Source organism: Opisthocomus hoazin, chromosome Z (genome assembly GCF_030867145.1).
Source record: "Opisthocomus hoazin isolate bOpiHoa1 chromosome Z, bOpiHoa1.hap1, whole genome shotgun sequence".
Lineage (NCBI taxonomy): Eukaryota > Metazoa > Chordata > Aves > Opisthocomiformes > Opisthocomidae > Opisthocomus > Opisthocomus hoazin.
In genome coordinates this window covers 76,144,306-76,156,915 of record NC_134454.1, presented here as the reverse complement: position 1 = coordinate 76,156,915, position 12,610 = coordinate 76,144,306, and the positions used below count along the sequence as shown (strand labels likewise).

Below are 12,610 nucleotides of genomic sequence, written 5' to 3'. Positions count from 1 at the left end.
TGAAAGCCAAGTAATTTAAGCAAGTACTTTTGCAAGTCTTCTATGTATAATTTCTTCAGGAAGAAATGGTAATGCTTTTTACTTCAAGGTCTAAAATAAGGATTTATTTTGGATGAAAATTGAACATCCAAAGAAAGTTACCATTATACATTTCTGAATGGCATAAATACAGATAATTAACAAAATTTCAAATTTTAAATCTTTAATCAAATGAAGTTTGATGTTCTCAAATACTTTAAATATAGGCCAATATTATTCTCTGGAAATATAGTGTAGGCAAACAAGTGTCATAACAAAAATTTCTTTCCCAACCAGCATGCAGAGAGATAATCAACATACGAAGAGCTCTGGTTTTGCTCAAGGTGTTTAATAACATCCAAGTAACATAATCCCCTTTAGTCTTGCTTCATTGCTCTGACTTGAGCATTCTGTATACAGCTTCTGAACAGAAAAGACTTCAAGCTAGGACTTCGATTCTGTAAGTCCTTCTACATTTCTGTTTCATCCTTTAGTAGGAGTTTGAAACACACAGCTCCTAGGTTTGAAAAATAATGCTGCAGTTGTCAGAGCTGTGCACATAAACTTGATTGCAGGATGAATATCTAAGCAACTTCCCTGTCCTAGCCATTCAATGAACATACTATTATTAATAGAGCAGTAAAGAGAACGAATTATATCAACATGTACTTCATAAACACAACATAAAAATGCACTTTACCAACTTCAAATTTAAATGCTATTAAGATAGAATTCACTACCTACAAGCACTAGGGGAAAGAAAAACTGTGAAACTAATTGAGTGACAGAATCTGTTTTTACGCAAACATCTCACCCTATAATCCGAGCAAAGTATATGCAGATGCCATTGTGTCTTCCAGAAAATACTATTTCGGGACCCATCATTCCACTAATGGATGTACCAGGGTGCGACATGGAATTCCCAGGAGGAAATATGGGAGTTGACATACCAAGATGTTGCAAACCTAGGGTAAAAGTAGGTAAATATTACTCATTTGAATGCAAATAAAAATAAACTTAGTGGAAACAAAAGAAAAGAAGGTGTTACCTTGCCCAGGTGTTGTCAAAAAGCTAGGATTAGGATATGGAGTATCAACAGTCAAGGGGGAACCTAGAAGGGAAAAGAAATCAAGGTAATTTTGTTAAAAACAAACATATAAGAAAAAAAACACACCCCATAAAATCCCAGTGCAAAAGCAGCAAAGTTGTTGTTAAATCAGCTATTTTAAAATTAGAACCACTCCAACAGCTTCTATGTATAGTCAAATCCCAAATTGCACTAATTTAATCCCAACCCAACACTCTATACGTGAAGCAAATGGATATGCTTCTTTCAAGAACAGTTATTAAGCATTTTTTTACAGCATTCATGTGGTATTTATTGCACACCAAGTGTTTGTTGCATTGACTACAATACTGTCTATACACCTTTTCTTGTTCTTCACCTTCTGAGTGCTCCCATTCCTGATATGGGCACCTATTCTGAAGACACTCACTTTCAGTCATTCAGGTATTTTCAGAGAATATCAATTTTACCTTCAAAGCACTCAACTGAAAGAAACTTATATTATTACTCTTACTTTACATAGGGCAGCTGGGAAAATATTACAGCAACACTGTTCACCTGGAACATTGAGTTTGAGACTATACATGGCCTCAGATTTAGCTGTGAATACTCAAACTTTGTGCAAATTGTCTGAATAATTAAGACCCCAAAATATGAGGAACACGTGGTCATCAACAAAAATATCTGTGTACCATCAGAACAAAGAGATAGCACGGAAGGGGCAAGAAAATATGCACTCTGAAAATTCGGCTCTTATCAAACAATCAGTCTTTCTTCATTCACTACTGTTCTCTCAACTTGGTAACACATAACAGCACAAAGGATAACAAAGGACTGCACTGAACAGTGGCAATGCATTCTCAGACCACATCATCCTGTGCGCCAAGCAAAGCACAAACTTGCAGAAAAGCATCACAAGAATACCTCACAGTGAGAAAAAGACATATAGAGTGGCATTTTAATGCTAACATTATTGTAATGTAATTTCACATGCAAAATTTCAAGGTGTTTCTGTCAGCACTGTCTGACCCACCACACGGACATCCACAATATCAGTCTTAATCTCACATGACAGTTCTCTACCCTTTGAGCAAATGGAGTAAGTAGTAGCAGAAGAATGGTGCCATCTTCCACCTGGACCCATCACTGAAGCAAAATGGAAACATGTGCTTTGATACTAGGTTGCAAAGAGGCAGTAACAGTAAACAGTAAAAATATCCAAACATTTAGGCTTGGGAAAAATACATTTACTCCTAGTCACCTTATTGATTACAGAGCTTCCTGTCATTTTCCCCACACCTTACTTGCATTCTCAGTCTGCGTCTAGCACCTGTTCTCCCCATAGCTGCTATCCTCTCTAACTCATACTTAATTTTACATTCTCATGGCTCGCCTCCGCTCCTGTCCACATTGCTGTTGTTCCACACCATCAGGCTTGGAAAGTGATGTCACTGATGCACTAAAAATAGCCACTCTTCTTAGTTGTTTAAAACCATTTAAGGATTCTCAAAGAGAGGGTCAACTGTTTTCCCACAACTTCATGTGAGTTCAGCACATACTTCTCCAAGGCTTACGAATTTGGATACATGTAAAAAATGGTACTGAAATGGACTTTCTTTGCATTTCAGGCAACTAATTTTTTTCCTAAGTCTGATGTGTAAAATTGAATGCCATGTCAGATAAGGGTAAAGGATCTTGGAAAGTAACGAGTTCCCAACTAAAATAAAAATAGTTAATTTAATTCAGTAATTCAGAGTTCCAAATTCGTCATAATGGATTTATTTTTTAAAAACTCTTAAGAACTGGAATTGAGTAACACATGTTAAGGGACAACTTCCTGAAGCAACTGCAGAAATTTAAGTGAATCTGAGTAACACAGAAAGGCCTCCAAGCCAATAAGTGTCAAGTTCTAACGAGAAAGAATACACAACATTCTTATTTGTAGGTGGCACTGATGATCTAAGCAGAAACCAAATGTTGAAGACAGAACTTTTATAGGGAGAAATCACTTCAAACGACTAACTCATATCTTGATCAAAATTTTTCTCTTCTTCTCATAAACTGTATCTGCAGAGGCATGACAATGACACTGTAAGATACTTTGCTATAGCCACACAACAACCAACTAATCTATTAAAAGTTTGAACTACAATATCGATAAATTGTTCTCTGGCTGCTGAAGTGGCTCTGACAGCAAAAAAATATATACCTTTTTCACATAATCTTAATAGATTCTATGCAACACCCAGACATAGTTTCAGATCACATCACCCTCTCACTACATCCAAAAATCACTCACAAGAAATGGACAAAAATCTGTAATTAATTAGCCAGTGAGTGGAAAATGAAGTACTATTTCAGACAAAAGAACACAGGTACTTGTGAGCAGACAAAACACAACATATTTAAGGAAAAAACACCTGTCCAAAACCCTGAAATGTTTGCTACTTACCACCTGGAACAGGAGAACCCAAAATAGGTCCAACGTTGCTTGGAGGAGGCAGAGCTGATGGAAATCTCATTTGTGCTTCTCCACCATATCTAAAGTTTATATGCAAAGACAAAAATTCCTCACATTTCATACACAGTCCATTTAATTTTGCATGTCTTTGAGAATTAACAGCAATTTTGGGGTTCTTTTAAAATGGGGAATAAAAAAACCAGCATGACTTTTCAGAAATATTTGTGACTGATACTTTTGGCAGAAGAAAAGAAAACTAACTGCATACATGTTATATGAAAAGTGTTAACACAAAAAATTGCAAAGATAAGTTTGTAACAAGTAAGGTGGGATTTTTTGTGGATGTTTTAACAAAGAGCAACTATTCACAGTCTACTAAGAAGAGCTGACTTGATCTAACACCTGCACAAGTTTTCAGAAAAGAACAAGTAAGCTTTTGGGAATGTAACACTCAAACTCTAGCGCAAAAAGCTGCACATTTTATCATCACTCTCAACAGCTGGATCTTACCAAAACCCTTTTTTCCTACAGGCTACTTGCCCTGTGAGGACAGCCAAGAGGCCCAAAATATACCAAGTTATTTAAGGCAGCTAATTAAAATACACATATCTGCACCATGCCAAGGATATGCAGTATCCCATACTTCCTCACTCAATTTGTAATGGAAAAAACAACACAACTCAACAACCAAAAAAAAAAAAACCACCCCAAAAAATCAACATCTATGACCATGAGCCATCAGGCCCTGAAAAGGATATGTCCATTTGAATGTCGATTTCCTTGGTGCAATGGTGAAGAGCATGAAGAGTTACAACGTATTAAGGAAAAAAAAAAACCACAACCACCAAACCAAAACAACAAAAACCAAACCCAAAACCTCCACAAAAAATAAAAAGTTTATCTTCTCTTTTTCCAGCTATGTGACTTGGTCCCATTAAAGATATTCGTACACAATGGGCTTCAAAGAACTTGGGATACTGCAATGTACAGGTAAGTGTATTTCAAGCAGATTAAACTACATTTTCAATAGCCTCCTCTACATATAGAATACAAGCATCCAAGAGGGGAACTAACCAGAAATCACCATTACAGGAAGGCTCCTTCATTGATGAACCCTAAATTAGTGCAAAAGCATACTGAACCAGGTTTAGCAGTTCATGCTCATTTTAAAACAATGCTCGCTTAGCCAGCAGGCTAAAGAGGATGTAAAAGTACAGAATTGAAACGTACCTGAAGAACGCTCGAGTAGCCCAGGCAGATACTTCTCTATCACATGCAGCATTAGAACAGGCCAAGATAAGGCAAGTGGCACAGGCCTGATCCTCCTAAAGCATATTACACTATTAGTGTGGCAAGTTATATTCAAGTTGGTAAGAAACATACAGAAGTTATATTGCTCAATAACTAAACAGTAAATACTTTTTGCATCATTTCATTCAGAAGGCAAGGAAATCAGCTCTTCCCAGTTACAGACAGGAAGTGAATCTCAGTGAGGCATCCCACTGTAGCAGGTAAGTTTTTGTTACACGCAGTTTTTGCAAACTCAGACGATTACTGGTAGGAAACAATCTCCATGTCTGCCACCTAATTAGGACTAAGATTCACGTAATTTCTACAGAAATGTGAATTAAGATTGTGTTTGAAGAAAAAAAATGTACACAAAGAATGGTTTGCATATTCTAATGGCATGTTAAAATATCACCTAGTATGTCCGATCAAAGCACAGAGATTACATTCACTACAGATACTAATCAGTACTAGTCAAATTAAAACTGTAATCCATGATAGCTTCCTTCCTGCTTGTTTGTTATTTACCTTAAACAAACGAAAAAAATACACCAATTATACACATTCCTACTGGCATTCAAAATGTAAAAACTTCTAGTGGTGGCAGGAATTTAACTATTTTAGAAACTCTTCCTCCCCCCCTCTTAAATGAACTTCTTCCCTAAACCAAGAACTGCATTATACTTCTGTGTATAAGACATACAAGAATTTCAGAGAAAAGTGAATTACACTTCCATTTTTAGATATCATAAAAGGAGAAGTCATTTCTCACTACACAATCTTGTTTTATGTAGAAAATACAGAAGGAAAACCTTATACTTCAATCAATAAATGAAATGTTAACTAAAACTTTATAGCAACAACAAAAAGACGCTAAAGAAAGTGACTAGATTTACATAAATATTACATATCTTCCATTTTTCCTAACGGGTTGAAAGTTCTTACCTGATGCAACTTGAAAAATCTTTCGATCTCTTCTCCATCCCCACCTATATTGCTAACAAGCAGATGCCGCAGCTGATCGACAGGTCTGAGTTTATGAAACATAAAGCTCCCCTAGGAGTAACCCAAAATAGGTTAGAATAAAGCTGTCTTTACTCTGGCCATGCAACACTTTCTCCCCACAATGCTTCTCTTTAACATTCTGAATTTTCCTTCGTCACACTACTGGACCAAAGTATAACCTGAATGCTGTCTAAAGCCCACTTCCCATTCATGCACAGAAAGTTCTCTAGTGAGTCTAGGAAAGGCAGGAAAAATACAGTCATGGTTATAAACTTTCCATAAACTGAGTTAATTTTGCTGTTCTCAGCCTAAGACCAAGCATACAATACAAACATACAGCAAGTATATAGAGAAAATAAAGGCTTTATGTATCTTGCAAATCCTCAAAACTGCCTGGAAGAAAAACACTTGATGAATTCAGTATCAAGGGCATGGTAAGACTCTACACTGCACCATATTGCCTGCACCCACACTAACTATTGGAGAGGGTCTGATTAGTGCCTTTAACAAAACAGCTGCCATTCAATAAATGCAAGTTGAGTCTATAGGTTGCAACACACTAATGCTTAAACGTATTTTTTTTTAGATTGCCTATTGGTTAAGGTATTAAGTGCCCTAAAATATTGCTAAACTTAATCAGAAAAAAGAAGTAGGGACACGAACGTCTTTTTTATTTTAGTGGGTTTTGTTTTTTAAAAACTTTTCAACTCCTCACCCCCCCACCCCCCCCACCCCATTTTGGGACTTCTATGACAAATAAATTATTTATTCAAATTTCAGTTGCCTACAATATTTACTCAAACTGTATTTTCTGGACAGCCAGTTTCTGTTTCAATTTCATATATTCATGAGTATAACCAAAGTTAAAAGAACTTCTCAGATGATCTGTATCCACATGTATCCACAAGGGTCTCTGGAGACCAAAAAAAACTATTAACACACTGCACAAGAGAAGCTGGCCCAACAGATTTGAGTAAATTTAAAATCGGTGCAGATGGTTTCAGCAATCTTCTTCCTTACTCCTTTTTATTTTCAGAACATAATCCTTAAAACACATCTCAAATGAACAAACACACATTTAGATCAGTCTTCCAACTTTATAGTTTTCTGCTTTCCTACATTAAGAAAAAAATTATACTCACCTGGGCTGAAAGCAGAACAAACTTCTTAGGTGGCAGCATGTGTTGCTGCACAACAACAGGTGAGTCAGTTATTGGAATAATGTCTTTATTTAGCGGTGTTACAATCTTCTGAACTTTAACTTCATCAATTGCAGAAAGAGCCCATGAGTGTCCATCAACACGAGTGGTCATCTGAACAACAGACAGATATTACCCAAAGTTTGGTAACAGACATGGATTTTGTACATCCACAGTGGTATTTTACTATTTACTATTTAAAATGACACAGAATAGAATCTGCTCTCGACACAAGAAAACGCAAAGAAAATAAGCAAGTTCTTGTATTGTCTAACAGAAGGTTATCACAGCATTTACTGCTATATCTCTACTCTTGCTTTTGGTAGACAGGGAATAATGTACTGCTTCTTTTGGAGGACAGGGATAGTGTTTTGCCTTTAGATGTATAACAACTTGCAAAGTGGAATCCTTTAATGCTGCTACAATACAAACAACAACAATCTGCTAAGCATAACAGAAATAAGCACCAAAGGTGGAACGAATTTAAACTATTCCTTAAAGAATCAAAAAAACGATGCAACTGAATCATAAAGGTTTACAAGACTTTCACAGGGATCTGCAGTAACTGTAAAGCTCCTTTCTAAGTTACTCAAACAGCAGATAAATCAAAACTTGACTTTGAAACTTTTGTACAGTCTCTCCATTCACTCCAACTCTACCACTGCTCCTCCAATAATACTGTTGTTGACATGTCACTCCTCTACTTCAGCAGCAGACTTCAGAGTTCCTTCTGAGATGGAATATGTGGAATGTTCTCCCTGAAGTGACGCATAAGGCGACTAACCCCCTCCCAAGGCCCTCTTACAAATCCATTTACATAACAATTAGGAAAAACAATCAGAACACCCCCCCCCCACCTCGTGAAATAATGAAGAGATTAATCATGTCTGAAATTGAATGAAGATGTGGCATACCAGTTTAAATAAAGAAATCCAAAGTCTCTAGCACCTACATTTTAAAAGATCTTTGCCAGATTTTGTCCTCATCAACAGACACCACTATAGACTCTGGACCACAGCTTCCTGTGCTTGCGCATGCTATGCAGCATGCTACAGACCACTATATCTTCAAATACGTTAATCAGAAGTCAAGGCAATCGTTTTTGATACAAGCTTTCATCAAGCTCGAAAGTATGGTTGAACTAAGAATTGCTACTAAGAGATCAGTTCCCATTCACTGACTAATTTGCTTTTTCTTTGAAGTATATTGATTAGTAGCTCTCTAAGTGTTTCCAAACTCCTCGTGGAAGTTTTCTGTGAATTACCCATTTCTTGCACACAGTATTATTCAAGTATCTGTTAGCAGAAAGGAAAAAATAATATCTAAATTTCATCAAACTTGTATAAAAGTTTGCTTTAGTACCTGTGTTTCCATCATTGGTTTTTGAAAAGGGAAAGAATCATGATTGATACACCACAGGATGTCATTATCCTCATTTTCTGAAGCTGCCATCAGCAAGACCCCTAGCAAGAACAGTGATACGAAGCTTGAATTAGGAGCAATAATCACAGATTAGATGCAAATTCATTAATTAATTCCTTATTTAGTAAAAAAACCCCAAACTTTAAGTCCTAATCATACAATTTGAACAACAAATAATATCTCCTGAGTTTGTACAACATAGGGTTCTTCAGAACATCACTTATAACACCATCTGCCATATAGTCTAAAAGGTACAAACAAAAATGAGCCTAAAATAAGTAGAACATGCCTCCAAAATGAGATGTTTAAACAGACTGTGGATGAAAAGACATTCACAGAATCATAGGTTGGAAAAGACCCCTAAGATCATGAAGTCTAACCATCCAACCAATACCACCACGCCTACTAAACCACATTCCGAAGTGCCACATCTACACGTATTTAACACCTCCAGGGATGGGGACTCCACCACTTCCCTGGGCAGCCTGTTCCAATGCCTGACCAGTAAAAATATTTTTCCTAATCTCTGATCTAAACCTCCCTTGACGCATTGCCTCTCGTCCTATCGCTAGTTACTTGGGAGAAGAGACCAACACCTGCCTCTCTACAACCTCCTTTCAGGTAGTTGTAGAGAGCGATAAGGTCCCCCCTCAGCCTCCTCTTCTCCAGACTAAATTCAGTCAACAATGACTTCAAGGATAAAAATCAGTATGTATGATGAAAAGTTTCAGCAACACAGAGACATTTTTCCCCTGCATTCCTGCAGCACTTCTAAAAATACAGCCTACAATCAGAAGTCACATAAAGCTGGAACCGTCTAGCAACTCTTTGGTATCCTATACAGTATCAGTAGGTACATGAGTTAAAAAACAAACAACAGTCAGCACATGCTAAACTCTGCATGAGAAGCACAGAATAGGTAAGAGCACGAGAAGCACCAAATGGGTAAGAACACTATTCTATCCCCTGCTTTCAAGAACTAATCACACAAGACTAGATACATATAGGCGTATTTGAACACATTAAATCTATTTTATGGGGAGATTCGAAGAAAAAAAGGTTGTTCCACACATGAACAGAGTTTTCTACTCAAACACTGCACATTGCAGAAGAACTAAATCCCGAAAAATATGACAACCTTCCACTTCCAAAACCTCTCCCATTAACACACAGAAGTCATGCTTAGTTCTTAGTTATTCCCACTGCTTCAAACTCCCCAGCATAAAACCAATGTAAAAGTGACTATCCGGGGTGGGGTGGGGAAGTCATTCTCATCTGAGCCATGTTCCATTGCTTACCTTTGCTATAAAGAGCTCTGTGAACCTTTGCGGGCTTCTCCACATTAGAAGAAGCTGAAAATCCAGGTGGCAAACGGACATGAACCAAGGTCAGTGTGGAGGGACGAGCTGTTGGATGCTTAAATTGTGAAGTACTGAAGTACAGTCGGACGCCTGAACAAAAGATAAAAAAGGTCACAATTTTTCTAAACTGTGCAAATGCCACTTATCAGTTTGAAATAGAAGGAATTAGCATTGCTTTTTACCTGCATGTGTGATTGCGAGTAGTTGACAGTCTATGGATTCAAAATTTTCAATCACTGCTATTTGAACGATAGGCTTAAATACAGAACGATCTATTGTTCTAAAAACAAAACAAAACAAATCCGTACTCTCAATCCGAAGAAATAACCAAACAACTTTCTTCAAAAATACAGTGTGAAACTATTGGCCTTAAAGGAAGACTCTTACATTATGATTGTCACAAATATACCTGGCAATGCTCCCAGCAGCAGAAACTATAGCATTTTGTGAAAGAGAAGTAACCCTGGTCATTCCTTGACCATCTTGTCCCAAATCGTAAACCTGCAATTCAATGATAAAGGTTAGTGATTTATGGTTGAATTAATTAATATAGCCTCACCTATCAAACAGCAACTGAAACTCTATTTTTACTTCTTTCTCATGTTTCCATATAATTGAGGGGAAGATCAAAACACTACTCTTTCCTCAGAAGAAAGTATTTTACATCTTCAGCAAACACTCTGTTACAAAAAGATAAACTAGAGTAATATCCTGACATACCTACAGAGAATTCCCAGGTACCAAGGAAAACTAAAAAAGTTGTACACACATTAGCAACACAGCCAGCAATCAATAGCAGAAGTCACATACTTGCAGCACTCCTTTTTCTGAGCGGGTGTGTAAGATATTTCGAGAGTTGTCAATGGCGATTTGAACCACAGGATCTGAGCAGGGGGGCAAAAAAAGGAGAACCAGCAAATCAACACTGGATTTGGTGAAAACAAGGTTAAGACAGAAGACAGAGTATCTATAAACTAATTACTTGTAAGTTAACAAAAGCTGCAGGAGTCCCACACAGGACTCCCACCAGCAACGATTTAAAATAGCAATCAATTTCACACAACTGTTAAAAAAAAAAAAGTGCAAAAATTTATACAATAATTTCATATTAATTTTTCACTAAACAGTGAAACAGAGTGACATTCTTTACTTACAGATTCTAACATTTGCAGTGATCCAACTAAGCACATACTGATTTTGTACTACAGAGCACTAACTTTTCATCATAAATGTCAAACTTTCCAGGCTTTGGTATCTGTATCCTGAACTAGACAAACAAACAAGCAACCTGATTTTTATAAACATCAACTACTGCAAGTTTCATTGACAATAACTAAAAGATCTGCATGAGGAAACTATTCAGGCTGACTTCTTGGTAGTATTATTTAAAAGGTTACATTACATTATTGGGTAAGTAATTAACACCAGTACTTACCATCTTCTGAGAATGTGAACTGTAGCAAAGAAGGAATAAGGAAAGACAGCGCGCTCTTTGAATGATTAATTTTTCTACAGCGCTGGCTAAACCAGCCTGCTTCAGCCTGCAATTTAAAACAAACACTGAGTTGAAAGAAAAAACAAAACAAAAACCAAACCAGTAGTTATATTAAAAAAGTCATTAACCAGGGAAGTATGAAAGCAAGTAAAAATCTAACTACACACAATTGATTTAATTGAAAAAGTATGTAGTATTCAATTGAAAGAAATATGTAAAATTGCCCTTCCAATGATCACTTAAAAAACGGTTGCAGAATGTCAGAATTTTAATCTTATTTTTGAGGTTGACCAAAGCTGTGTTGCTATTCCTCGCCTAATTCCTACTTCATCAAAGAAAACGCATCTACACTAAGACGTCAGAGCTGTTGTGCAACCAAGCCACCTAACACAATTATAGAAGAAAAAAGACAGCAAAGCTGACTTGATTTTGACCTCTCAGTGCCTAGATCCCACAACCATGAAACAACATCTGTGCATAAAACCTATAGTCACCTGGTATACTACTTCATACAAGCAGCCATCTTTTCCAGCCAAGAAGATACGCCCATTATCAGTGGACGTTATTGCCAGAATGTAAGTATTGTCAGTAGGGAGCGAATAGAGAGGGTCTGGTAGCAGCTGCATCCCGCCAGACATACTGTCATTGAGCGATCCAGTACCTTCAATAAATACATAAATGAATGAATAAATCCTCTTCAGTTTTTAAGTTGTTCTAATAAATATTGCCGGTCTGTGATAAGAAGCATTTCAGAAAACAGGAGAAATTACAGCAAATTTCATAATTACTAAACACATTCTGGAATAGCTATTCTCCAAAGTGAAGTGCAGAGTAACACATCTTCTGTTTTCATTTTTGTTTGTATGTTTGTTTGTTTTCCCCCCAATAAATTCTCTAAGTTTCCAAGTAAGGAAATGCAATGTTTTTCATTTCTATACGTTGTCAGCTCCTCTAAATTGTGACAAGTCTAAAACACAGATTTCTACTTTTTTTCTTTTTCACATCAAGCCAGTATAAAAAGACAGCAAGAGATTGTAATCCTCTCACTTCCTCCAAACAGTCTTGAATTTTCTCTATTAATATATATATGGCATAAAAAAGTGGTATTGGGTTCTCAGTTTCTGTGGTTGGAATACAAATACCAACCAGGTCAATGAACTGTATTCACCAGTTCCAAGCTTGACACCCACCCCTTCTCTCCCTCTCCAACACGCTGTTTAATTAACAGGAGTACCTGTTTCAAAAGCTCTTTTTTACGTTACACAGGTGAATAGTACAACTCAATGCTCCTGAGAG

General features: G+C 36.8%; 1 protein-coding gene across 2 annotated transcripts in view; it reads right to left on the bottom strand.

Moving 5' to 3' along the window:
- The window catches only part of NUP155 (nucleoporin 155), a 31,644-nt gene that overhangs the window by 14,866 nt on the left and 4,168 nt on the right, over positions 1-12,610 (bottom strand). For both annotated transcript variants that reach the window (XM_075447268.1, XM_075447269.1), the window contains 13 exons: positions 11,809-11,975; positions 11,255-11,360; positions 10,630-10,703; positions 10,229-10,320; positions 10,002-10,099; positions 9,757-9,909; positions 8,399-8,499; positions 6,980-7,150; positions 5,778-5,888; positions 4,776-4,870; positions 3,537-3,625; positions 1,067-1,129; positions 833-983 (listed from right to left, as the gene is read on the bottom strand). In XM_075447268.1, the coding sequence (XP_075303383.1) occupies positions 833-983; positions 1,067-1,129; positions 3,537-3,625; positions 4,776-4,870; positions 5,778-5,888; positions 6,980-7,150; positions 8,399-8,499; positions 9,757-9,909; positions 10,002-10,099; positions 10,229-10,320; positions 10,630-10,703; positions 11,255-11,360; positions 11,809-11,975 (1,471 nt within the window). The remainder of the gene's footprint in view (positions 1-832; positions 984-1,066; positions 1,130-3,536; positions 3,626-4,775; positions 4,871-5,777; positions 5,889-6,979; positions 7,151-8,398; positions 8,500-9,756; positions 9,910-10,001; positions 10,100-10,228; positions 10,321-10,629; positions 10,704-11,254; positions 11,361-11,808; positions 11,976-12,610) is intronic.